The sequence below is a fragment of the Sphaerodactylus townsendi genome, linkage group LG03 (genome assembly GCF_021028975.2).
Source record: "Sphaerodactylus townsendi isolate TG3544 linkage group LG03, MPM_Stown_v2.3, whole genome shotgun sequence".
NCBI lineage: Eukaryota > Metazoa > Chordata > Lepidosauria > Squamata > Sphaerodactylidae > Sphaerodactylus > Sphaerodactylus townsendi.
Window position 1 is genome coordinate 101,595,375 of NC_059427.1, and position 27,181 is coordinate 101,622,555.

General features: G+C 38.2%; 1 protein-coding gene across 2 annotated transcripts in view; it reads left to right on the top strand.

Moving 5' to 3' along the window:
• SLIT3 (slit guidance ligand 3) overlaps nucleotides 1–27,181 on the top strand; it is a 585,281-nt gene that overhangs the window by 391,927 nt on the left and 166,173 nt on the right. For both annotated transcript variants that reach the window (XM_048487936.1, XM_048487937.1), the window contains 4 exons: nucleotides 281–352; nucleotides 7,075–7,218; nucleotides 11,111–11,274; nucleotides 26,460–26,610. In XM_048487936.1, the coding sequence (XP_048343893.1) occupies nucleotides 281–352; nucleotides 7,075–7,218; nucleotides 11,111–11,274; nucleotides 26,460–26,610 (531 nt within the window). The remainder of the gene's footprint in view (nucleotides 1–280; nucleotides 353–7,074; nucleotides 7,219–11,110; nucleotides 11,275–26,459; nucleotides 26,611–27,181) is intronic.

The window sequence follows — 27,181 nt, forward strand, 5'->3', positions numbered from 1 at the left end:
TTCATGTACAAACTTTATAATTACTAAGCTTCATTGTTTTTGCAATGTGTGATGTCCAAAAACTAAAGTGACTTGTGGTGAAGAGGAAATAACAAAGTTTTAACAATACATTGTCCAGTTTCTGTGAAGCTTTTCCATGCTAAAAGTTGGTGGGGACCAAAGTTCTCTTAAAACACTGAAAACCTTTAAGTTATGTACTACTTGATAATGGAGGTTGTCATATAATAAAAGGGGTAGGAGATCATTTCATACTGTGTATTTGCCTCTTCCTGTTTTTCAGAGTGCTCTATGGAAATAAAATTACAGAGATTCCCAAAGGCCTTTTTGACGGGCTTGCATCTCTGCAGTTATTGTGAGTATTTTTCTTCCTGTTGAGACCAGTCATAAATAAAATAAATTATTATGCATTTTGACTGTATCTGTTAATTACAACAGTGTCAATGCTAGCCAATTACTTTGTGCACTTTCCTCAGTGGTGCAGTATAGTAAAATTAAATCTATTGTAAATATGTACTGAAACCAGCCTTTATTCAGTAATACCTTGAGTGAGATGTGAACTTTGTTAGCTTAGTTGCAGATAATGCCAAGTGTTCATCATAGTAACTTATCAAATTGATTGTGAAATCTTCAAAAGGATCTCCACAAACTGCATAGCTGGGAAACGCAATGGCCGATGAGACACAATATGGATAAGTTCAAAGAGATACTCATTGTTACAAAACATCCTTATATATTCTCTAATGAATTTTAATTATCTTTAACTACAGTGGAATGAAATGTCATAGAGGTCCATGAAAAGATTTAGTTCAGTGTGCTGCAGTTAATAGTGAAAATGTCACATTTAATATTAGGAGTTATTAGAGATGGAATTGAAAATAAAAGTGCACGTGATATCACTATATAATTATATGAGCTTAATTATAGGAGCAGCAGTGGCGTAGGAGATTAAGAGCTCATGTATCTAATCTGGAGGAACCGGGTTTGATTCCCAGCTCTGCCGCCTGAGCTGTGGAGGCTTATCTGGGGAATTCAGATTAGCCTGTACACTCCCACACACGCCAGTTGGGTGACCTTGGGGCTAGTCACAGCTTCTCGGAGCTCTCTCAGCCCTACCTACCTCACAGGGTGTTTGTTGTGAGAGGGGAAGGGCAAGGAGATTGTAAGCCCCTTTGAGTCTCCTGCAGGAGAGAAAGGGGGGATATAAATCCAAACTCCTCCTCCTCCCTCCTTCATTGTGGAGAAAATGAACACTGAGAAATTATATTCATTCCTTTTTAAAATGCTAGAATTTTGGATCACCCAATGAAATGTATTGCTTAAAGAATGCATAAATACAGAATTTTAAAAACAGACAAGCTTTAAAAAGCCAATATTAAGTTCTGTAACATATGTGAAGTCAATCATTTATCTAAAAAAAGACAAGATGACTGTATTCTTTCTGATGTGCTTATTTATTTAAAACATTAGCTTTTCTACCTTGAGTAACTCAAGACTATGAACAATATGAATAAAATGTTATAAAAACATAATAAAAAGAACAAATTAAAAAATCTGTTGAAGTTATAGTTTAAAAACTCCAATTAGGATTGCCAATAGTCAAGCTAAATCAATCAAAGTGCAGTCCTAAATAAAACCGTTTTTGTCTACCTCCTGAAAATCGACAGTGAGAGTGGGGAGGATGTTCCATAATTGTGGAGCTGTCAGCAAAAAGCCCTTCTCCCATGTAGCCACCAAATCAGCATTTTTACCTGATGGGTCAGTCAGGAAGGCATCTGTCCACAATTACAATTCCTGGGCAGAAATATATGGGTAAAGGTCAACAGCGGTGGGGCAGATTAGGAATCCCCCAGCACTACCTTCTGAGACCAACCCTCTAAGTAGAGTTTGAACCACTGTTATTTATTTATTTGACTGACTGACTGACTGACTGACTGACTGACTGACTGACTGACTGACTGACTGACTGACTGACTTATGGGCCACCCTTCACTGTCAACAGGCTCAGGACATCTCACATTTGACTGCTAAGCACTTCCCCATTTTATAGTTCTGTCCTTGTTATTTTTGTCCCCTCCCCCTGTTAATCAGCTATCAGACAACGTGACATTACCTTTTCTCCAAGATCAGGCAAAGAATGCCTTCTTCATTATCCATTCCTTAATACAATTCTCCCTTGATAAAAACACTGTAACCCCTCAGGTTGTTGCAAATGCAGCTCTCTTCTCTCACTATCTCCTGAAGATCCAAAACTCTCTTCTTCAGAGATCTTCAGAGAACTCAGGAGAGTTCTATAAAACCCACTGAGGTTAGGGAAATATTCTTACTGCATTTTAAGATATCTTTGTGCTTAGACAATGTATAGTGGTCTTTGAAACAAACACTGTTGTAAGAATTTTTTTGAGAAATTAATAGCTGTTAAATCAGATAATGTTCTTATTTGTCCACTTATTGTTAATTTAATAAAATCCAGCTGTCTTTAACTGAAAAGGTCTCTCTTGTTTCATAAAAAATACAAACACTTGTATTTGTACAAGTGTACACTTTGTACACTTTCTGATTTGTACACTTTCTGATTTGTACACTTGTTTACATACAGACCTAAAAGTCCTCAAGCAATACTGGAATACTGGACAAATGTATTTGTCACCTGTGATCTTTGCGCAGGGTTGTCACTTACCCGCTTGTGGTGGGAGTTCTCTACTGATGTTCTCATGTCCCTGTACTCACTCAGTAGAGTTGGGGAGAGGAAAAAGTGGGGTGGAGAGAAACATTGATCAACTTCATGATAGTCTGTAGATTCTAGAGTCCCTTACTTCCTAGACTGTCATAACATTTCTGAATAAAAACTGGAAGTGACATCACAGCAATGCTTGATGCTTTCTTTCTCTATGCCCAAATTGCCCAGGGGTTTAGAGGAGATGCCTGGCAACTCTATCTCTGTTTAACAAAGCCTTATAAAAAGCTTAGAAGCTTTGCCATCTATATATCTGTGAAATTCCATAAGGTTAGAAGCAGTGAATAATTTACATGAAGATTAAATGAGGAACTGAATACTGTTTACTGCTCATTGCCCATGTCCATATTGATCTGAAATAGAATAGTAGGAGAATCCAAATCATGAGCCAGCTAAGCACTTGTTTTCAGACATAATTGGAAAATGTTGGAGAATATTATATACCCACTTTAATATTAAATGTTTATTTACTTTTTAAATATTAAATGTTTATTTACTTTGGCTGCAAACATGTTACCTTTCAGATATCTTCATTCCTCGTATAGAAACTTTGAATGAAGATGTTGACTTAAGCAGTTATTGCTTCCTAAATCAGTTGTGTATCTAATTCTACTGCTTTAAATTCTACTGCTCTACATTTCCCCATATAGCTTTGGCCATTTGTATTGTTTGATATCTGTCATTCAAGATATACCTCTTTAATCACATAACAGGTGTTACATTATTGTATGAGAATTAATATTAGTGTGATCTAAAGGCAGACAAGAGAAAACTATCTCTTCATGTAGGTTTTCTCTGTTGTTTCCCAGATAGTGTCTCAGGTTATTAGGGTACTTAAAATGATTTCTGGTCTGTTTAATAATAACAACAAACTTCCAGCAAGACTGCTAGGCTGCACTTTCTAAGAATAATCTGTTTATTCTCTGATGGTTGGCTTGCATGTCTTGTTTAATTAGAAAATGAAAATGCTGATGAAGGCAAACATTACCACAACAGTTCTTTTTCACTTCTTCAAGCCAATTATTGAAAATGTTTCATTTGGGGAGCTTAGAATATTACTTAAATTTGAAACACTTGAAAACTGTATTCATGTTAATGAATCAGTCAAGATAATTTCTTAATTATGCATATAGGTAGTTGATTAGCCTGTATATTTTGTTGCAACTTTAGTAAACATCTTGAAAAAGAACTAAAATTAAAGTTTGGTAAATTTTGTCTGCAGTCCTAAGAATACTTTCCTAGCAATATACACCATTCTATAAAATGGAATTTACTTCTGAGTAGATCTGTTTTGGATTGCTCCCTATGATATAGTTTAACTTTTATGATATGTGGCTGTACTGTTGTGTTGTACACTATATCCTAGTTGGCCCTCCATAGTAACCAGTTGGCCGTAGTATGAGTGGGATGCTGGACTAGATGGACCACTGGTCTTATCTAGCAGGGTTCTTCTGATGTTATTATGTGTAATCAGAACTGAGGATCCCTGTAAATGTATCTGCACCAAGTGCCATCAAGTTGCAGCTGATCTACGACAACCCTAGCAAGGGGCTTTCAAGGAAAGTGAGAAATGGAGGTGGTTTGCCATTGCACCTTCTGCAGAGTCATCCTTAGTGGTCTCCCATTCAAGTACTCACCCTGCTTAGCTTCTGAGATCTAACAAGACTATGGCCAACTATATCATACCATCTTCCATCCTGTAGATAGATCCTCTAAATATATTTTCAGTTTGTCCCCTTCATTTTCTCCCATCCCATAATTTTAATACCAGTTCTTTTCCCGTCTAAATCTTGCTCTTTTTCTTGTTTCTTTCAACAACTACTTCTTGCATTCTGTTATCTTCAACCTTCCCTAGATTATCAATTATCATTTTCAAATCCTTCATTTCTTGGCATCTTAGCTCCTCTTTAGAGCCTAGACCCCAGGTGGTTCCCATCCATACTTCCAAGGGTATGGACTAGAGCATTTGGGGGTATGCCGAAAAATTTGCATAATGGGTTTTGCTAATATGAGGGTACAATTTTAGGGAAATGGGTTGCTAAGGAGTAGATGAGTAAAAGAAGGGTGGAAACTACTACTCTAGAGGAATGTCTTCAAATTATACCTCAATATAATAATTGCTAAATTCATAAAACATCCATTAACCGGTATATATTCATATAGGGCAGAATTCAAATTAACTAACTAATAAAAAGTTACAAGTAGATTCTTAATTACATTAATATAAATAGTTAAGAAGAATATATAATAAAAGATGTTAGTAGATACTTCTCTAGGAATCAATCAAACAATCAGCCTTTAAAGTGTTGCCAACAAATTTATTTCCAATGCTCAGGGGTTTGTTTTCCTTTTAATTACAAAGGTGCAAGTGCCTCACTGTTGGTCAAGAGGGTCCAGGATAGAAATATCTTAGTGAGGACAAATAATAATCAGTATAACTATTATTATTTAAGCAGGCTTAAAAACATGAAATTTTTAATCTGTTGTTAAGGTCCTCAGGGAAAGGAAGAATAGGTAGATAATAATGTTCTTATCCAGATGACTCATTATATTCCCTGCTTAATGAAGCCAATATCCTTGAGCGTCACTGTTCATCCTGAGGTGCCCCAGCAACCATACAGAAAGCTTCCTAGTCTTTGACAGAGGACAGGCGCTTCTGACTTTGCCAGTAGTACATACCATTTGGCAGGCTGCCAATGCCCAAAATAGGTAGCACCTGAAAGTGTAATACATCATCAAAGTCTGAGTAGAAATTGACTGTGCTTCTCTTCTTCTTCGCTTGGAAGAAGCTGAAGCATCATTCTGCTTGGGCAAAACTTGAGCCTGATGTGTCATCTCCTGCAGCAGAGTAAGCTGACCTGCTTCTTCCCTTGCAGCCATAAGTGTAAAGACAGCCTGTGCTTGTATTGTAATTTTTAAATGTAATAGTAAACTATTGGAATTCTATGTTAAAAAGTAAGATTAAGGCCAGCCTTAAGAGTAGGCTGTGCAACCCTGCCTTGCAGCATAGGTTGAGTACGGTGGTTTTCATGGAAGTTAATGGCAACCTAGGCTATTCATGCATGCACTACTTAGCATGCACTACTTGGTCTTTTGTGAATTCTCTGCAGATACATTTCAAGCCATTTCTGTTATACAAAGTCTTTAAAAGATCCCTACCCAGCCTGCCTCTCGCATTGCTAAACCAAGTTATTGCTAAACCAAGTTATTCCCCTTTGCTATTTTAAAAACCATATGTGTGCTGTTACACTCTTAGCAGCTGGTGGAGATTCCTTAAAAATAAGTTCACAACCTGTGAAAGCTGGGTAACAACTCCCTACATCTCTCCATTGTGAGAACTTCCCATTTACACCCACTCTTTGCTTCCTGTATCTCAACCAGTTTTGAATCCATAGGAGGACTTCCCCTCTTATTCCTTTATTGCTGAGTTTTCTCAATAGTCTCTGGTAAGGAACTTTGTCAGAAGCCTTTTGGAAATCCAAGTAGACAATGCCCACTCGTTTCCCCTTATCCACATGCCTGTTTACATCCTCAAAGAACTCTAGTAAGTTTGTAAGGCAGGACTTGCCTCTGCAAAAGCCATCATGACTCTTCCTCAGCAGGCTGATTTCAGGGATAAGTTGTATATTAAACAAATAAATAATAAAGATAAAAAAATAAATAAATGGCCATAGTCTAAAGGCTTTCTTTCAGGTAGTATAATATATTTAAATTATCTCATCCAAAGGATTTCAAAAATAGCAGCCACCACATCCTATAGTAGTTAAAGGAAACTGTTTCCATTTTAAAGGGAAAACGTCAAGTAGCCTTCTGTAAACAACTAGACAAGACCACCAAGTGCAGCAACATCCAGTACTAGGTGGCCTAGTGTTACTGACCTCAGAATGGAATATGGAAGGCTCATGTTCAAATATGTGCTCTGCCATGGAAATTCACTAGGTGACCTTGGCACCTATCTCATGGAATTATGCAATAATAAAATAGAAAAGGGTAGAATAATGACTATAATCCTATTGCATCCACACTGAATCTTACTGCATTTTGCAAGGATGTTATGTTTTGTGGACACTAATGTAAAGAACCCTGTTGGTATTCAAAAATTAGAAAAAATATGCTAAGATTGGAGTGGGCTTGGGAGTACATGATACCTTTACACACCTATAACAATTATATTTATTTATTTATTTATTTATTAGATTTTTATACTGTTTGACTGGGGTTTTATACTGTTTGACTGGGGTTTGGTAGGCTAAAGGTTTTAAGAACTGATCCTTGCTTTTTAGTGTTTTGTCTGAAGCTAAACTTTGTAAATGTATGCATTTTAAATCTCTTTTTTATAGACTGCTGAACGCAAACAAAATCAATTGCCTGAGAGTAAACACATTTCAAGATCTTCATAATCTCAATTTACTGTCTCTGTATGACAATAAACTTCAGACCATCAGCAAAGGACTTTTTGTGCCTCTACAATCAATTCAAACTCTGTAAGTCTCCACACATTGTGCATCATTCCATAATGCATTCCACCTATATCTTGAAGGAAGGGAGCAATACTTTTTGTTCTCTCCCTACCCTTCAATCCTTGGTAATTTATCTACCTGAGCGCCAGAGACTAAATGCATATGTTAATAGGAAAAAAATCCATATTAAGTAGTTCTGTTCCTGATATTTCCACATACTTGTCTGTTGTTGCAAGTATGTGGAAATATCAGGAAATGCTCCTTCCAGTTCTACTTTTTGGCCTTGTCTTAGTGTATATCATTAAGTTTTGGTGTTGATGCATTGCTGCTGCTATAAAGTCTCATTCCATTTCAGGCAGCTGTGAGGAGTTCATATTATTGTACATGTATAGTGCAGTAAAAATAACGGCAAATCAAGTTCTGCAACAAATTGCTAGTATGTGCTAGTACGTTTAGGCTAGGATGTGAAGATGAAATATTTCATCTAGGTAAAAAGCACTTGACTACTTCCTTATTTAATAGCCAAATTTATTCTGCTAAACATACCTGCCATTATATGCATTTAAAGAAGAGCTTCCAAGATCAGGAAACAAAGCTCAGGCTGACTATGCGCTTTTCTCTGGCAAGTGCATATCTATTCTTTGGACCCTAGCCTAAACTACATTCCCTAAGAAACATGTTCTGTGGCTTTGCATGGTTTAAAGTATTCGGTATCAGTTCCTACCCAAAACTGCATATCTCATGGATAATAAAATGTACAATTACATTCCCACTCTCAAAGAGCAAATGTTATATATCATTGTACCTTTTGAGTCATTTAGGCCCCAGCAAAATATTATTTTTCAAAATATCAATTCGATATATTTTTGTTTTCTTTGTGTCTTACAGTCAGAAATGGTATCAAGTTATAAGAGAGGAGTCAAAATGGTTTTATTTTATTAGAAATGTTACATATAGTATTTTGACATTTTTTTGGATGCTTTTCATCACAAGGCTATGAGAATTTTAAAAAAATAATAAGCTAGGCTGCTTAGCTCTGTTATAAATATCTGGTTAAAAAAATGATTAGGAGGCCCTTATTACCAGTGCTCAGTGAAGTCAAAACTTTGTGCTGGTCTTGTTCCCCAATACTTTACAAACTTTGAAACACCTTGTTTTATTGAGCCATATGGGAGCAAGGCCATTCAGACAGGCCCTTTTTAAAAAACATGACTGATGGAGCAGTACATCATGTACATCATGAAAAACAGTGTGGTGAAGTGGTCAAGAGTGTTTATTCTGGAGAACCAGAATTGAATCCCCACTCCTTCATCATGAGTGGTAAACTGTAATCTGGAGAACTATATATTATTCCCCATTTCTTCATGTGAAGTAGGTGACTTGAGCCAGTCACAGCTCTCTCAGAACGCTCTCAGCCCCATCTATCTCACAAGATGGCTGCTGTGGAGTGAGGAGGAGAATGTGATTGTAAGCCAGTTTGAGACTCCATAAGGTACAGAACAGCAGGATATAAAAACATACTGTTCTTCTTTTAAAACACTGGTTGCTACATGCACTGAATCATTTTGGATACACTAGACCAGCATACTAGCCCACATGGTTTTTCTGCACTTCACATATATTCCTGGAATGGAAACAAACTGTATGATCCAAACTGGAGCGATATGCACATAAAAAGCTTTCTGTTGGACAAATGATAGACACAATAGCAGATGCACTGCATGAAAAGGACTGTGGTACTTTCCTTAGTTTTGATTTTGTCACTATTTTATTTGTATGCTCATGTTTATAATATAAAAATTATGCATTAAGCTGCCCCCCTTAAAATGATGTACACACAAACGCACACAAAAAAGTCTTCTTACCTTGCATTCAAATATAAGATGACCCCCTCTTTTTTGGTGGCACATGTATGGAAAAACCTAGTCTTGCATTTGAGTTAGAAATTAAGTACAAGCTAATTGCAGTGATAGCAACAAAATAAAGAATAATTAGACTAGTCATATATAATTAGCTCAGATTAATATAATCAGTAACTGCTAACAAGGCTGTGCCTATGACACTTTAGTAGCACTTTTTTGCTATTGTTCTGATAAAAACAAGATCAAACTGAAAAGAGATGCTGTTTGTTCATCCATCTCAGTATGAAAAACAGAAAAATAGACTGCAGTTACAGTGCAGGATATATTTCTATAAATAAGCTTTCTCATGGATGTTACAGTGATTTTTTAAAATTAGTGTTTGAGGTTCAACTAATATTTGGGATATGTATTAGTTAGATTATAGATTTTATTATCAGTTTTGTTTAATTTTTTAAAAAATTGTTTAATATCACAGCTGTTAGTTCTTTAGCTGGTTGTTGGCCTTTCATTACAATTCAAGCACCACCCAGAGGCCTAGGACATTGTAACATATCGTTGTAGTATTCTTGTGGGTCCCAGCAGGGCTGCTTTTTGAATCTGACAGATGTTGATTTTGTCAATTTGAAGGTGTTTCAAGTGCTGCCCTAGTGTTTTCAGAATGGCGCCTAGGGGTGCCGATTACCACTGGGACAACCTCAGCTGGTTTGTGCCATAGTTGCTAAATCTTGACCTTCAAATCATGATATTTAGTGACCTTCTCATGTTCATTTTCATCGACCCTGCTCTCACCAGGTATTGCTGTGTCAATGATGGTCACTTTCTTGTCCTCGATTACTGTGATGTTCAGTGAGTTATGCACCAACACTTTGTCCATTTGGATTCAAAGGTTCCACAAGATCTTGACCATCTCTTTTTCCAAGACTCTCTGAACAATGTTTCCATCAGTTTTTACTGTCCTGATTGTTGTAAATTCTTGCATAAATTCCAGTGGATCATCTTGACCACTGAGTTTGGCCTCTGTACTCATTTTGGGTGATCTTTTTGTTGCAGCTCAGCACATGATCTATAGTTTCATCACCTTCCTTGCACAATATGCACATTTTTCGATGCTGGCCTTGATCATATTTGTCCTAGTCACCTGCTCTTGAGTGGCTAAAATCAGTTATTCTGTCTTTGATATTCTCCAGAAATTGCCTGTGCAGTGCTTTGTTGTACCAGCTTTTAGTCCTTGTTTTAATCACATTTTTTCCGTACCCTTTTTGGTTTTTCTGGGCTTTCAGTAAATTTCTGTTCTCCACTTCCATTCGGCCTACGCATATTTCTTCTCCTCCACTGTTTCCTTTACTTGCTGTCACCCTCTGCCACCAGATGGTGGTGGTGGTGGTGGTGGTGGTGGTGGTGGTGGTGGTGATGGTGATGGTGATGGTGATGGTGATGGTGATGGTGATGATGATGATGATGATGATGATGATGATGATGATGATGATGATGATAAAATTTAATATCCCGCTTTTTTGCCTCAGAGAGGGAAAAGTTGTATTTCGGATTCTACAAGCTTTAATCATTATGCTCAGATTTTTTTAAAAAATCATTCTTGATAGGAGACCTCTGACTCATCTATGATTTTGCCCAGTGATCTAATGGACCCCGGTTTACAAATCTATGTTTAGATCTCTAGAAAGCTTTAGCTTTGCAGTAAACATCCGTTTACATTTAAGGGTGGTGGGTTTTTTTGGTACATTCAGCTTTATCATTCTGTATTGGGCTCCCAGGTGAAAAAAGTGGTTTTTTGTAGACAGTAGGTCTGTGCCCTTTAAAGCACACTTTTCTATATTAATTTTTGTTTCCTGCTTAAAAGGGCTCTCTGCAAATGTAATGAGCTAAAAAAATAAGAATTTCTTCCATTCAAGGGCAGCTCCATGTGGCTTCCGCTAGGCCTGGTGCATTGGAAGCTGATTCAATTACTCTACTCTTCAGATTTGTGTTTGTAAAAAACAATGATGGAGTACAGTGTCACAGGTCACTTCTGGTTAAACATCCCATCCCTCTTGCAGGCATTTAGCTCAGAATCCATTTGTGTGCGACTGCCATTTGAAGTGGCTGGCCGATTACCTGCAGGATAATCCAATAGAAACCAGCGGCGCTCGATGCAGCAGCCCACGTCGCCTTGCCAACAAACGAATCAGCCAGATCAAGAGCAAGAAGTTCCGTTGCTCAGGTAATTCATTTATCCAGGCTGTACTGCACTTTCAGTTCTGAAATAAGCAGGTCCGGAGAGCCTGCTAATCCAATCTGTAGGACAGTGTTTGCTATAATGGATATTATGGAGCATCTTTTTAAAATTAAATTTGGAAAATTGGATTAGTCCTCCAGAAAACCTATTTACCTTATGCATTAAAGAGAAGCCAAACCTTTAGCTTGCCTTGTGCTTTCTTTAACTTAAAAGATAGTAAGTAATTTTAAAAGAATGTGGGACTGTGGTGTCTATAAACTGGATAATGTATAATTGAACCTGTGTGCCAAATGTCTGATTCTTTTAGAAACGAAAAAATTCATCTTTGTTTCTGAGTAAATGTAGGTGTGTTTTTTACCATTAAATCTCTCACCAGCAAGAGTTGAAAATGTTTTATAATTTGTTTTAGTCATTTTGAGATACACTATACTGCAATATCATTCTGCCAGTAATAGTCATGAAAAATACAAATCATGATTAAAATTAACCTGTAATACGTTTGTAACTGATTTGAAGTGTTACAAAGCTACATCCTTTCATTCATTGATCTCTATTGTTAGTATGTATTTCATTTTCCAGGCATCACCAAAAGGACATGGGCTCATGAAGTCAAAAGTCACAGTCTGTTCATGTATGGGTTACATTTGTTGTAGTAGTAGGTATAGTTCAATATTTATGCAGTCCTCAATTGTTACATCTCTCTAAACCCTCTGACTCCAGTGAATTTACAGGGATATAACTCTACTTAGGATAGCATTGTTTATGACTTGTATCAGGCAAGTTTGAAGTATGAGCAGTTTTTTCTGTGCCATGAGATTATTAGCTGGATAAATTGTGTCACCCTCACCTGGATGCCCAGGCTGGCTTGATCTGCTTAGATCTCAATCAGAGTTGACCCTGGTTAGTATTTGGATGGGATACCACCAAAGAAGTCTAGGATCACTACTCAGAGGCCCCTTCTGCACACGCAAAATAATGCGTTTTCAAACCATTTTCAGAACTGTTTACAAGTGGATTTTGCCATTCTGCACAGCTTCAAAGAGCACTGAAAGCAGTTTAAAAGTGCATTATTCTGCTTGTGCGGAATGAGCCAGAGACAGGCAATGACAAACCCCCACTAAATGTTTCTTGCCTTAAAAATCCCATAAGGGATTGCCATAAGCTGGCTGCAACTTGACAGCACTGTCCATCAGCATCATCCAGACTGTCATCATTGATGGAATAACTTGCCTGATTTAAAATCAATATTGTTACTCACTTTTCCACAAAAAAGGACCAAGATAAATTTTGTTTCTGATGGTGAAAAACAAATGGCAGGAGGTGCTGCTTTCGTTGGATGAAAAATGACATGTACCCTTGGAAGAAAACTTTTTCTCCTCACTGAGCCATGACAACTCATAAACTGACCTCTTCCAATATAATAAATGTAGTTGTTATCTAAGACATTCTTACATAGTAGTTGTTAATCATATAAATAGAATTGTATATTTAGAGCTCAGTTAGGATCCCAGTGTGAAATTTACATGATCAGTAGACTTATTTGAAAGCTATACTTGGTCCAAAGCAATTTGCCAGTGATGTCTGATGACTTTAAAGTATGAAGAAGTCGGGGCCAAAAAATCAATAATTTCGTTTATATTGGTTCAAGTGTCACCATTGCCCATGAACACGTTAGAAGGAAGATATTACTTCTTAAACTGAAAAGTCAAATTTTATTTGTTATAGTAGAGTTCACTAGTGGTAGAAGCACAAAGGATAAATTGCAGGGAGACATCGCTGTGAAAAAAAACTACTTTATTCTGAGCACTCCAAAGTGCTATGAATTCTAGAGTTATTTCCAAGCAACTCTTAACTTGGCTTCTGTTTGTGTAATTGTAATCACATCTTGTTTATGACTAAGGATGCTGTCAGGAATTAAAGTATATTGGGAATGTGTAACATTGTGAAAAAGCTGAATGATATGTAGCTATTTTTTTAAAAAAAAACAGGCCGAACATTTTGCCAATAATTCTGGTTGGAATATCAAGAAGTAAAGCATTCATCATTGGAACTGGGAAGCAGGAATTCTTTTGAATGCTAAACGTTCCATTCTCTTAGTATATAATTTCAATATGTATGGTTGGTATAACATTTTGACATCCACTGCAACAGGTATCAGCCATTGGGGGCTGTGTACTGTGTGCTGTGTACTGAAGGAACATTGGGCATATGGATATAGTTGCGCAAGCATTAATCTACTTTTACTTTATTTGAAGTTTGCTTCTGGTGATTGTAAATACTATGACCATTGTATGTGTGTGTGTGTGTGTTACTTTCTGTGTTAACATCTTGTAGTCCAAATCAGTTTAGATACTGTTCTGAGGATCAGCACACTCTGTTTCCAATAGTATGAGGAGCACATGGAAGCATTCTACTACTGTGTTTCATTACCAATCTGGAATTACTCTTGCAATTTTTAAAGAAATTTTATCAAAATGACTTAGTTTTAATTATAATATTTGCATCAAAGGGAGAGTTAAATTAAAATACAATTTGCACTTTGTGGACCTGAAAGAAAGTCCTTTGTTGTTGTTAGGTTTTTAAATTTCCATCAGAAACTTTGCTCAGGAATGATAACCTGAGACCATTCATTTATGGATGGCAGTAGTGCATTATTTTAAATTTTAAATTATTTTATTGCATGTGTCAGGTTTAATTTTTAAAAGAACTGAGTTTTATAGCCTTAACTTTTAGTTTACAGTACATGGAGGCCATAACGATCTTATAAAGATATACCTGCATATTTTTTTTCATTCAGAAACATGAATAAGACCATTTTAGGAATTAAGGAGGGGTACACTTGGTTTTACCAACAAAGGTACATATTCAAGTTCATCTAATATTAGGACCCTGAATGTGGAATGATGCACATGTTTTCAAATACATATTGGTGGCATTCACACTTATAAATCGCACTTAGATTTTTTCCCCTCAAAGGAATGTGTTTTCAAAAGATTGTATTTGTATTCAGGAGAGACGAAAAAATAGGTGAGAAGTTTTAATTGTTACAGTTTAATATTTTGCTCATTTTGAAGGCAATATGGTAGGCTCAAAGTGAAAATAATCAGAATACTATAATGAAATAAACTTTCACACTATCCGTTAGGAAAGAAATATCTGCAGATTATTAGGGTTCACAGAATGGATTTAAATCCTCTGCATCAGGACCAATTTAAAACCCGGCAGCCAGTACCACTGTATGTTCAAGACGAATGAGCCTGCACGCTTCAGTGCTCTCAGAAAAAAAAAGAGGATAGTGCCATTTTCAGCAACAGCAATAAAAAGACATGATAGTCTTTTCTGTTAGCAACACCTGCCTGATATCAGCCAAGTGTCCAAAGAGACATGCCAGTTCCATTTCAGCAGAGACTCTTCTCCTCAGCAGGGTCTTCTGCTTGACATCTTTTGATTAAGATAACTGCTGTACAGCTTTGTTTTCTAAGGGGAAATCAAAAAAAGTCCAGCAGCAGATTGTACTTGCTCACTGATAGTCCAGCTTTGCTTTAGAATTGGCAGGGCTCCTTGATTAGTGTGTAGCTCTACTCTGTACGCTGCCAATGGCATGAAAAATATTGCTCCGCTCAGAGAAATGTCTCTTTCTGTTTTCTCTTGTTGCTTTTCTCTCTCCTCTCTGTCACCTCTGACTAGCAATTGATTGATCTGTCCATGCTCTGTGGTTTCCATGCTAATGAAAGAATGTTTAAAGGAAACAGAAAGTCACTAGAGTTTTCCCCAATCCTACCGTAACAATAAGAATGTTTCTCATTTGAAACTCTGATTACCAAATGCATCTCCTAAGAATCAGTGGCATTTGATTCCTATTCTGTTTAACTGATTTTGTTACCTGTTACAATGCCAAAGAGATGTCATACACATCAGTAACATAACTAACAATAAATGTAGGACAATGAGCCATCTGCCAACAGAAATCTCTCTCTCTGTCAGATGCTGCCTCTCAGTAATTCAATCCAAATTGAAGATAGGTACATTGGTATAAATATGGAAGACAGAGACATAACCGCCTGCATCATTAAGTGACACTTCTGTGTAACTTCTATTATTACAGCAGAATTTTCTCTGTTAGAGTATGTTATCCTCCATTTATCAAATAGAGATATTGTTAGCATATATGGAAGAAAGCAGGCCTTGCCTGTGCTTCATATCTGTACTTGAGAGTTCTCAGCAGTAATTTTAATTTAGATGGTGAATATTTTCAAGTGTCAATTGCTTTTTTTCCTAGAGGGTGTCAGATACACAGATCTAGGTAAAAAGGTAAAGTTTCCCCTTCAGTCGTGTCCGACCCTGGGGTACCACTGAGAGCAGTGATTTTATAGGCAAGCCGTTTTTGTGGGGTAGTTTGCCATTGCTTTTCCCCACAGATCTAAGAAGATGTCAAATGCATAGGTTGATTAGTGTTTACTTTTGGATTTCCACCCTTGATAAATGTGTTGGCCGGTATTGGACAGGTGAAAAATTTCCTCTGTCCTCACTGCCCTGGTCAAGACCTTAACATAACTAAAGATCATTTTAAATAATGGCAGCCAGTATCATCAGCAGCAGCAGTGTTTTTCTTCTAAACCCATTTCAAATGGGCAAAATAGTAGTGCCCACCTGAACAAAATAATACAAAAGAACTCTATCCCCAAAAGTAGTATGAATAAAAAATAGTGCAAGCCCAAAGTGTTCATTGCTCTTAATGTATATATTTTCACATGCATTGTAAGATCAATAATAAACCAAACTGGTCACGAGAAACCTTTTTTACATTAGGACATTAGTATCACAGTTCAATTTTATGCTATCATTCCAGTCTAAGCCAGTTGATTTAAATAGACCAAATCCATATCAGATTCTAATGTAAGTTTGTCTCACTCTAACTGTGGTCTGCTTTACATATGGCAATCTTCCTGCATAGTTATTTTCATTTAGGAAAAAAATTACACTGCTTCTATACTGTCATAGATGGCAAATTCAATATACTTGCTTGCAGTGCACACTGGGCTGGGCTGGGCTGCTATAACTGTTTGGCTCAGAAGATGATCAGAGATCAAGAGCTCCTTCAGAGCTTTTCTGTACAATGTGTTTTACTGATAAGCCTTGCTACTACATCTAATAACTGTTTGGTTTGTGCTGATTTTGTGCTGGAAGTGGTGATTTCCACACCCTGGGCGATCCATGCAGCTGCCATGATGTATGTAAAGGTTTCAACATCCTAAAATTGATTCTGGGAGGAAGCATACTATCATGTAAATGCCATTCCGAAGTGATTTCTCTCACATGCACACACACACACCATGAATTATTCCAGTTATGTGAACACCTCACATGAAATGGCCCTAAAATGTGGTAGGACTTTTGTAAGTTTTTATTGACTTTAACAATTGTGAACATTACTAGAGAGAAACAAATTCCTACTCTGTAAGTTTGTACCATTTTGTGGGCATCTCCCCTCCTCGCCATCTTTGCAAAGTAGGCCGGTGCCCTTGTGAACTACTCACGGAGTTAAGGTTAGCAACTTCCAGCAGGCAGACTTTAATGACAAGTCATTTATAGCACTCTTGCACACTTCTCATCCCTCTCCTTCCTTTCCCCTGGCTTTCTCCTGTGTGTCCCTTTTATCTGTCCCAAAAGGGTTACTTCCCTCTTGGGGCTCCCTATCCCAGACTATTAGTGGTTGTCAAGACCTGCTTGCTCAGGGTTGGCCCCCCAGAGTTCTAGGCCCTTTTTCCTGATTTCAGTCTGGGCTGTTCTGTCCCTGCCCACCCTGTGGAAATGTTGAGACCTATTGATTCTTCTCACCGGAACAGCTGAGGCCTGCTTCTGCTGCCCACATAATCCAGCCAGTTCTCTGCAGCTTCTTCTCATGTCTGGCTTCGAGGAGGAGGGGAGGGGATGGGAAAGATTGCAGAGTAATGGGAGACAGCCCCATCTCTGGACACATTAATAAGAGGCTTATTTTTTCTTTCCTTAAACAACAAATACAGATACAGAGCAGTGAAAGTTTGCTAGGTAGTACTCACACTTGATATAGAGCAGGCTGAAAATGTTGTGAAATTCCTAATTTCTACCAATCTTTTTTGGAATTGGCTCAGAGAAATACACTGCCACCAGCTGCCTGCTATTTCTCTGGCACTGGGTAAGAGGTTTTGAAAGTCCTACACTGACAATGTGGGAAGAAGAACAGATTGTTGAGGAACAGTATGGACTCCTAACCAATACTGAGTGCAATTTCAACCATCAAGCAGTTCAAATATTCTAGTTGACATTCTACAAGAGAGCAATGATAACATTTAAATATCTTGGACTAGATTATTTCCTATGTCCTTTCTATAAAATCATCTGTATTGAAAAAACATATAGGCAATGTTAAATACTGATTGTTAATATAATCATAAAATCTGTTTGCTTGAATACTGATTTCCAAATTGGCATGATATGGCAAATGGTGACAGTATGCTAACAGGCTAACAGTACAATTCTGTGCAGAGTTGCTAGAATTTCTTGATTTCAGTGGTCTCAGACAAGTAATTCTGCATAGGAATCCACTATTGAAAGCTAGTTTGTGGTGGTATAAATGAAGTTCACAATTTCTTCATAACAGTTATACCTTCAAACGTTTCTGGTTATTTTCATTCACTAACAGTTTGTGCAACAAGGTGTTTTTTGCTTTTATTGTAATATGTATTGACTTCTGGAACTCCAGCTCTTTTATGCATGGGTGAAGTGGACAGCTCACAATGAAATCTCCAGCTTATGCTTCTCCATGCTGCTTCCTCTCAACGCTCCTCTCTCTTTAGCGGCTGCCTAACACTGACTCTGGCTGTTGATGGGATTTTCCTTTGTGCTTGATCTAACCATGTGGTAGAACAATACAAATTGAACATGGTTCTGTCAAGCACCATGGAAGGCTCCATGCTTTACTGCAGCATGGCATGTTGGGATACTTCTGCTGTTTTCAGAAGCATCAAAAGGTGAGAGATTTCCTTGTTCTCACAGGAAATATGAAAAAAGAATGGTAAAGAGAACTGTAATAATTTTCAAAAAATTAAAAGGTTGAATATATACCTCACAATGAAATCCCCCCCCCCCGAGAAAGATAAAAGAGGAAAGAAGAAAGGCTTTGAAAATGGCTTGCATGTGGAATAGCAGCAATTAATTTGTTAATTCTTATAACAAACCAATTGGACATCTAAGTTGATGGAGTCATGATACTTTGACAGTAATTTTTTTTTAAAAAAAAAATCATGTCCACTTAATTTTATTTTATTTGCTTCTTTTATTTGCCCCATCTGTCTTCCCTGTAGAAGACCCAAAATTGGCATACATTCTTCTGTCTTTCATTTTATCCTCACAGTAACCCTATGTGGTAGATTAGACAGAGTTTGTGTGACTGGTCCATGGTCACCCAGGAAACTTCCATGACTAAATGGGAATTCAGTCCTGGGATTCTTCGATCCTGTTAGAGTCATAATTTTATGTAGCTGTACTACATGGTCTGCACTTTTGTAATATTATGGGGCAGTATTGCTTGTGTTAGACATGGGGAAGATATCTTCATGTTGATCTAATCATTAGGAATGTACACTCTGCAACAAACCCATCCACCCTGAAAAATACCTTATTAGAAGGTTTTGGTTGCCCACCCCCAAATGCCAATAATATAAGTGAGCTGAAAAAGTGAGTCCTGAAAAAGCCTCTCTCTCTCTCTATCTCTTTTGGCATTTCTCAGGCTGCTTCAGTTTCACTGCAATTTTTTAAAAATGGGCAGGGGAGAATCCCTCTCCTCTTTCATTTATTTACCTGCTGACTTGCCACAGTCCTCACGGTGACAGAGAGCTAAAACCTGGGTTTGGCCCAGCCAGGCCCAGCTTTCAGGTCTGTGCTGCTGCCCTTGTAGTCTACCTGAATTTTGGAAGTGGTGCAGAGCTGAACACTGGGCTGAGCTGAGTATTTGGCTCTACCTGCTGGTGGATTTTGGAGGTGGTGGTGGGAGTGCACAGCTGAATGCTGGCTTAGTCAAACAGTCCGGAGTCAGGGCAGACAGCAAGAAAAGGCATGGTCAAGGTAGTCCAAGGTCAAGGCACAGACAGGAGATCAGGCAGGCAATCTGGGAGCTGGAGGTCAGAAGACCAGGATCTTACACTCATTGCTGATTGCAGTCTGGGTTGTTCTGTCCTTGCCCATCCTGTGGAAATGTTGACAACTATTGATTCTTACACTCAGGAAGTACACTCATTGCACCCAGGCAGAGCCAAGCTCAAGACAGGGTATATATAGAAAGTCTTGCCTAATGAGGATGGGATCCTGCAAGAGCTCAATCCTCCTCAGATGCAGATATCTCCACTTCACAGAGCCTTCTGTCATACCTAGCAGCAATGCGAGCACTTCTCCTTTGATTCTGCAGCTGTAGCCTCTGTCGTTGCCTCCTTTGAGCAGCTGGCTCGCTACTCAGTTCTTTCAGATTGTGATGGGTCTCCCAGTTGCACAGTTTTGGGCTCTGCCTGAGCTTACAAGGAAGGGCCTGGAACTGGCTCTGCTGCCTACATTTTCTCGTGAGAAGCAAACCCTGAATGCACAGTGTCTTCAGTCCTTTTCCCAGGGCTGGCTCATGACTCATAGACTTTGGAGGGGGTGGTGGCAGCACAGAACTGGATGCTGAGCCTGATTGAGCTGAGCCCAGCGTTCAGATCTGCCATGCCACCTCGGAAGTCCACATGAGTCTCAGGGGTAGCAGACAGTTGCAGAGTTTAACACTGGGCTCCAAGACCCATGTAGACTTTGGAGGCTTCACATTTTTGGGGATCGGGTTTGATAGACTTGAAAATTTTCCTAAAAGCTGGGAACCCCCCACCCCGTACCAATGTGGTCATTTGGCTTTTTTCATATTTTCAAACATTTCTGGGTTTTTTAAACTGGAACCTGAAGACTGCAAAAAAAAAAGTGCACATCCCTACTAATAATGATTCAATCGTTGATCTGTTCTGTGTGAGGAAGAAAGCCATAGCTATGAGATAGAACAGGCAGGAGACCCTTTAGACTCATGGGAAATCCAATACATTCCCTCGTCCTGCTGCTTGCTATGCCTATCTCTGGTGGAAGCCCCTACTCCTCCCCTCCCCACTCACCTGCAGTACCTGTTCAAGGGGGAGAGATGCTGATAGCAACTCTCCCCACTTACCTGCCTGCAGTCCTTGTGTAGTGAGGTGGCTCCCATTTCTACTCACCATTCTCTTCTTCCTCCACCCTTCTGCTCATCTGCAATGCTTATTCTTTGGTTGCAGCTCCTATTCCTATCTGAGGAAAGTGGTGGCAGCTGGTAATTCTCTTTGGCCACTTACTTTCCTCAAAATGGCAGCCAAGATCTTGCAATGTAGTGTGGTGAGATCTCAGTGTTTTCAACCAAATATTATATTTTTAATGTTTAATATTTTTATTTAAGTATGTGGGAGAAATGTGACTTGTGTTCTTTTCACTTGCTGTCATCTTTTCAAGATATGCAGAATATTTATGGGCTATTTGAGGAAGAATGAAACTATGACTTTACTTGGCTAGAAAACTTGGTCCCTCTCTTGCTCCTACCTTAATTCATAATATAAATTCTGATTAAAATAGAATTTAAACTTAATACATGCAAATAAAGTAACACAATAATTCTAAATCATTCAGCAAAAGAGAACACTAGCAACTATGTTTATGTTAACTTTTAATTTCGATTACACAAATAAACAAAATAATGTAATTTACAGGGATTCCTATTTACTTATTTATTTATTAAATTTTCTATGCTTGAAGGTCTCTGGGTGGTTTACAACATATAAAATGGCAAACCGAAAACAATATAAAATCACTTAAAATCAATAAATTAACAGAGATAAAAATCAGTATAAACATTTTAAATGGCAAGATGGCAGTTCTATTTGCATCAATGAGGGCAGACAAGGATGTAACAACATTAGATGTTATAAATTCAACCACCAGATGGAATGTAGCGGATGGCACTTCAATGGCTAACCCCCCCACCAAGGCCCGGCAGAATAATTCTGTCTTACAAGCCCTGTGGGACTGTACAAGGTCCCGCAGGGCATGGACAGATGGTGGCAAGGAGTTCTACCAGGCAGGGGCCAGGGCACTGAAGGCCCTGGCCCGGGTGAGGTCAACCACATTACGAAGGGGCCTGGGACCACCAGTCGGTTGGCCTCTGCCGAACGCAGGAGCCAGGTGGGGACATAGGGGGACAGAAGGTCTCTAAGGTATGAGGGCCCCAGGCTGTGGAGTGCCTTAAAGGTTAATACCAACACCTTGAAAATGATCCAGTACTCCATCGGAAGCCAGTGCAGGCAGCACAGTATAGGAGAGATGTGGTCTCATCTCGAACTACCTGTGAGCAGTCACGCAACCACCTGCTGGACAAACCAGCCTCCGGATCAGTCACAAGGGAAGGCCCACATAGAGCGAGTTGCAGTCAAGTCTAGAGGTGACCGTAGCATGGATCACAGTGGCCAGGTCAGTCTGGGAGAGGTAAGGGGCCAACCGCCTGGAATTCCAGTCTCTCACTTGGCCATTGAGTGTGTCAGTGGGTTCAGGGTCCCGCAGAGCATTCAGGAAACCAATAGAATCCATTAGTCTCTGCAGTGCTGATTCTGATACAGTGGTGGTAATGGACCTTTCTCCTCAAAGCAGCAGGCTGGGATGGCTAGGCTGGTGGAGCTGGCGCAACTGAGCAGCCGCAGAGCGAACAAAGCCAGCTACAGTGGTAGCGCTGGGGTCCGTAGCAGTTTATGCCCCAGGCCACCCTCCAGACTAGACTGTCCTCCAGTCACCTGCCTCTCCCACAACTCGATGTATGTTCACACTCACTTGTTCTTCCAATGTAATCCAGTGCACTCTGACCTCCCTTCTGGCACAGTGTCAATTTCAGCTTCAGTTTCAGGGCTATCGTGGGAGGTGGCTTGGTTGATATCAGCACTTGCATTGGAAGCTGCCACAGTGCTATTTACTCCTTTCCTGGCATGAGGAGGAGGAGGAGGAGGAGGAGGAGGAGGAGGAGGAGGAGGCAGGGTGGAGATAGATATCGCTTCCATCTCATGCCAGTCTCCCAGACCAATATAAATGACTTTAAATTAAATATTAAAAATGAAATAGAACTAAAATGAAACCTCCCAGCCTAGCTAACATAGAAGGCTATAAGCTGAGTAGGTGGGGAGGATAAAGGAAAAAACCACGGAGCTTCACCAGCAGCATTCTGCTCCGGATGCCATCTTCGTTTTTCTTTCAAACACTGATTTTTATAATAGAGGAAGTAATGCCTGTGCATAATCCTCAATTTTGTCCTTCTTGAATTTCATCATATCTACTTAAAGCCCCATGGGAGCGTTCTGATACAGTAACACATATAGAGATGGGTAGACACATAGAATGGGTATTGTAACCAGATGGCCAGCTTTCACATTAGTTTTTCTAAAGGGAATAACATGATAGAGTTGCCACCTGTCCAAGTGATCTCAAGGTTCAAGTTAAATGGTAAATATTCTTTTGTTAGCAGATGATTGCAGACTGATGAGAAGTTCAGAGTACTTGATGACACTGTGTGGTATTCATTACTTTACACTCTGTGGTCATTGACACTATTCATATTTATGCATTAAGTATTCTAGAAAATAACAATTCTTCTCTGCTTCTCCCCCCTCCCTTATTAGTATTTCACCTCTGTCATATCTAATGATGAAGCTGTGATGCTGAATAAATGTACTTTGGTTTCTATCGAATAGGAAAAACTCAGATTACAAATTCATATTAGAGCTGTCCAAAATGTAGTGTTTTCATCACTTCTGTAACACTTTACTTTCATTTTAAAGGTTCATATTTTATATCCTTCTTCCATACTAGCCTTGATCTCCTAAGTATATAATGTGTGGATACCAAAGCATGCTATGAAATAAAAGTTGATACCAATTTATATCTCAGTTTCTGGCAGGAGAAGTATGTATCAAGATGACCCAACTTGTAACATATTGTGGTGATTTGATATTGTAAAACTAAAAGTAGGAGTGCCAAGTGGATTATAGGTGTTGGTGAAAAATGAGATTTTAGTCATTTGGACTGCCACAGGGTTTTTTTTTTTTGGGGGGGGGGATTCTAGTCAGTTTCAAATGAGGTTTTCCCTGTATCTTGGGGAATTTGACAAACACAAGTCCATAACTCTCATGAGCAAGAATTATTCATGTGGCACTTTAGTTCCAAGTTCATATATTGTAACTCTGCCATTAATTTAGGGAATAAGTATTGTAGATTTCATCCTTAATTGGAATTGATGTTTCTGAGTTTGCTCAGCCTTCTCAAGTGAGTTCTTCCCGCTGTTGGTAAGCCCTCCCTTTTTTCAGAAATGAAGGTATTTTTCATGGAAAGGGTGTGATGGCAACAATACGGGATACACAGATCAAAGAAATATGCTTCCTCTGTTGAGTTTTCTTAGAAAAGCCTGGTGAATGTTCCAAAAATTTTCCAGCAAAGCTCAAAAACATAAATGCATTTTGTAGCAAGGAATGTGACCATTTTGCCCATCATTACTTTTAGAAGAAGTTATGACTGAAATATCAGCAGAGTTTAAAGCGGAGTCACTTTGGTAAGATGAGAAGTCTTTCGTCTTCTTGCACTCACTGCAACCTTCCACCACACTTGGAAAAGAATACTCTCAACGCAAGATGTTCTTTCCATAGGAAGGCTTTTACTTTAGCAGTTGCAAAATTACACAAGTCTATCTATACAAGACTATCAGACTATACAGAACTCTTCAGCTATAACAAAGTTCAACACACACATAGAACTCAACACAGTCTCCATCTCTATCTCAACTCAGCATATACAAATGCATACATTAGGGATCAGCCTCTCATTGGTCTAGAATTACAGTTGAATTCACCAATCATGTTAAAGGTTAATCTTTGCTACTTTTGCCCCTAGACTGACTGTCTCTGTCCTTGGGGTTCGCAAACCTTCTGCTAACTTGAAATGACCTTTTATGTGAACTTTTACTCTTTTTATACATCATGACATGAAATCCAAAGATCCTTCCCCACACTCAAATCCATGCTTTTTGGGGTATACTCCAAGCTTCAAAATGTCTTCTTCTGACAACTCCTCATTCAAAGGGTTCCTTGACTTTCAAAATCAACTTTTCAAGTAATAGAGTATATTGCTGGAAGGGCAGGAACTCAGGTCCTTATTCACATGGAGAAATTCCTTAAGCAACTCTAAATCCTGCCTCATATATATATATCTGCATCTACACATGTTCCACATAAAGACCTAAGTAAAATGGTAACTTCTTCTGATTTGTTTAAAATAATAAGTCATGCAGACTATAGTTCCATATATATTGCTTATAAATAAGAAAGTAACATTTTGCTTGCTTTCTAGAGAAAATTGGCAACAAGGGGCAATAAGATATTCATGCTTGTATGTATGCATGTGTTTATTTATTTATTGCAGTACCCACAAAGCTATTTTTTTAAAAAAATAATTTCATAGAAACACATTAAAATTATAACAAAACTCCTCAAAAATTACTTTTCAAAGACCGGATCACAACAGATAATCCACACTTTCCTGGAAGATAGAAGGCATTTCCACATAGGTTATCAGCCCCAAGTTTAATGCTGCTGGTAAATGTTTTTTTTTCTTATTTCTCCACAACACTATGTTGTATTTGTGTACCACCTGAGGTATTCCCAGCTTTCTCAAACATGCTTTGTTCCAAAATTTTTGGAAAGATTGTAGTAAAGGCTGGATGGCTGCCATGAGAGTGGGAAAATTCAGATTTCCCTGCTCACATGTGAGCTATTTTCCCCAACCTTGACCCTGTGGCAGTCACTTCCTCCTACAGCCACTTGTTGATATGACTCTTGCACAAGTAAACAGCTGTGGTGTTATTGAAATGGATATATAACCATCTATTTCAGTGAGTAGTGATGTTTCACAACTGAGTGTGGGTTGGTTCGATTTTATTCCTAGGTCTATATTATTTCTAGTTTTGAGTAATTGTTGGAACTGTTATGAGATCAGTGTTGAAGACCACTTGGAAATTGTTGGAACTGTTATGAGATCAGTGCTAGAGACCACTTTTACTACCATTGTTTTTTTAAACAAATATGTTACATTATCCAACTGAATTGCAAATAGTGAATTTGAGTATGTACACAAATACCAATTTGAGGACCACTTGCAGATAATTTTACATTGTACCCCCTGTTGTCCTTTGCCTCTCCAAAATTCCTTTTCTGAGGTTATTATTTATCAGATAAAAGATTTGGCATTGATGAATAAATGTTGTGGCTTCATTAAGCTCACAAAAAGTTGAAAATAGTTAAGTTTGCTAGGATGGTTAAACATAACATGTGATATCAGGGACATATCCCCTTAATGAAGTATGAAATGCATAGGCAGATGCTGCCTGATTGGATCTGCACTGGCAGCTCTTTGATTACATATAGCCATTAATATTTTGGTGACTGTAAATGCAGAGATCATGTTTAAACCTTTAATTAATACTTTACAACTGTAAATATTGGTTTGTTGAACCTAAATGGAAAGGCATCTCATTCATACAAGCCAAAGCAGACCTGACAGTTGTAGTACAATGGTGTACTGAAATGCAGTTCTTGCTAAATATAATCTGCATTTGCCATGAACAAAGTGAAAATGATTGGACTTCAAGTTACTTTGCACTGCAGTTTCTCATGTCCTTTGTTAAAATATTTATTCTTGCAAAAAGGACTCAACTCATTTTAATCGTATAGAGCTTTTTGATTAAACTGATGTACGGCCTTATATTTCAACTATGATTTGTCTAACACACCATTTTCCATGTGGTGGTTACTGATACTATGAAAAAATATTTTTAAAAGGTGAAAAGATACCAAAGTGACCTTTTAAGAGATGAGACAGGACTTGGGGCTCTAGAACTATGTTAGAATGAACTGAGCAAAGTATTTTATAAGGTAAAGAAGAATTAAACTGTGATCACTTCAGAAGAGATTTTCTAAGATAGTAGAATCCCTTCCTCTTCCATCTCTTATAATTTTGTGGTTGTTTTACAATGCAGCTATTTACCAGGGAGTATTTCAATTTTTCAGGTTCAGAGGACTACAGGAGTAAGTTCAGTGGCGAGTGCTTCATGGATCTTGTCTGTCCTGAAAGGTGTCGCTGTGAAGGAACAATCATAGATTGTTCCAACCAAAAACTCACCCGACTTCCCACTCATCTCCCAGAATATACCACAGATCTGTAAGTGCTACACTTTCAACAGCAAGAATTAATTGAATGCTTAGTAAGCAAAAAGTTGTGTTAATTTCAGTTTTGTTGGCCAAGTTGGAAAATTTCTGAGAAAACAAAATAGGGCCAATAGGACCAATGTATTTGGGTTGGCTTTACTAATTAAAATAAAATGAAACTGTCACTAATAGGAAAACTAGCAACACTTTATAATGTTTATCTTCCTTTGTTATTCTGAAACCCTCAGCTTCGTTCCTTCTCCTATGGGTTCCTGTATAACAATTTTAAGAAGCATAACTTAATGCGTACTCTAAATATACATGTTACACTGTCAAATCCTGCAGTAACAGCCTATAAAACATATCTAAAATGATGTGGCATTTTGTTACAAAAACAAAACATTACTTTAAGAAAAAGAAATGAAATAAAAGTGAAAAAGCCATTATTTGTATTTTTGTGTAGATAATTGTGTCTGATAAATTTCATTATTATTGAAACTAAGTTCAAAAGCTATTTGCTTTTCTTTTAAACGAAAAGCTCAAGTTTAGTGTATAATTGTTGTATACATTGTAATTAAACAATT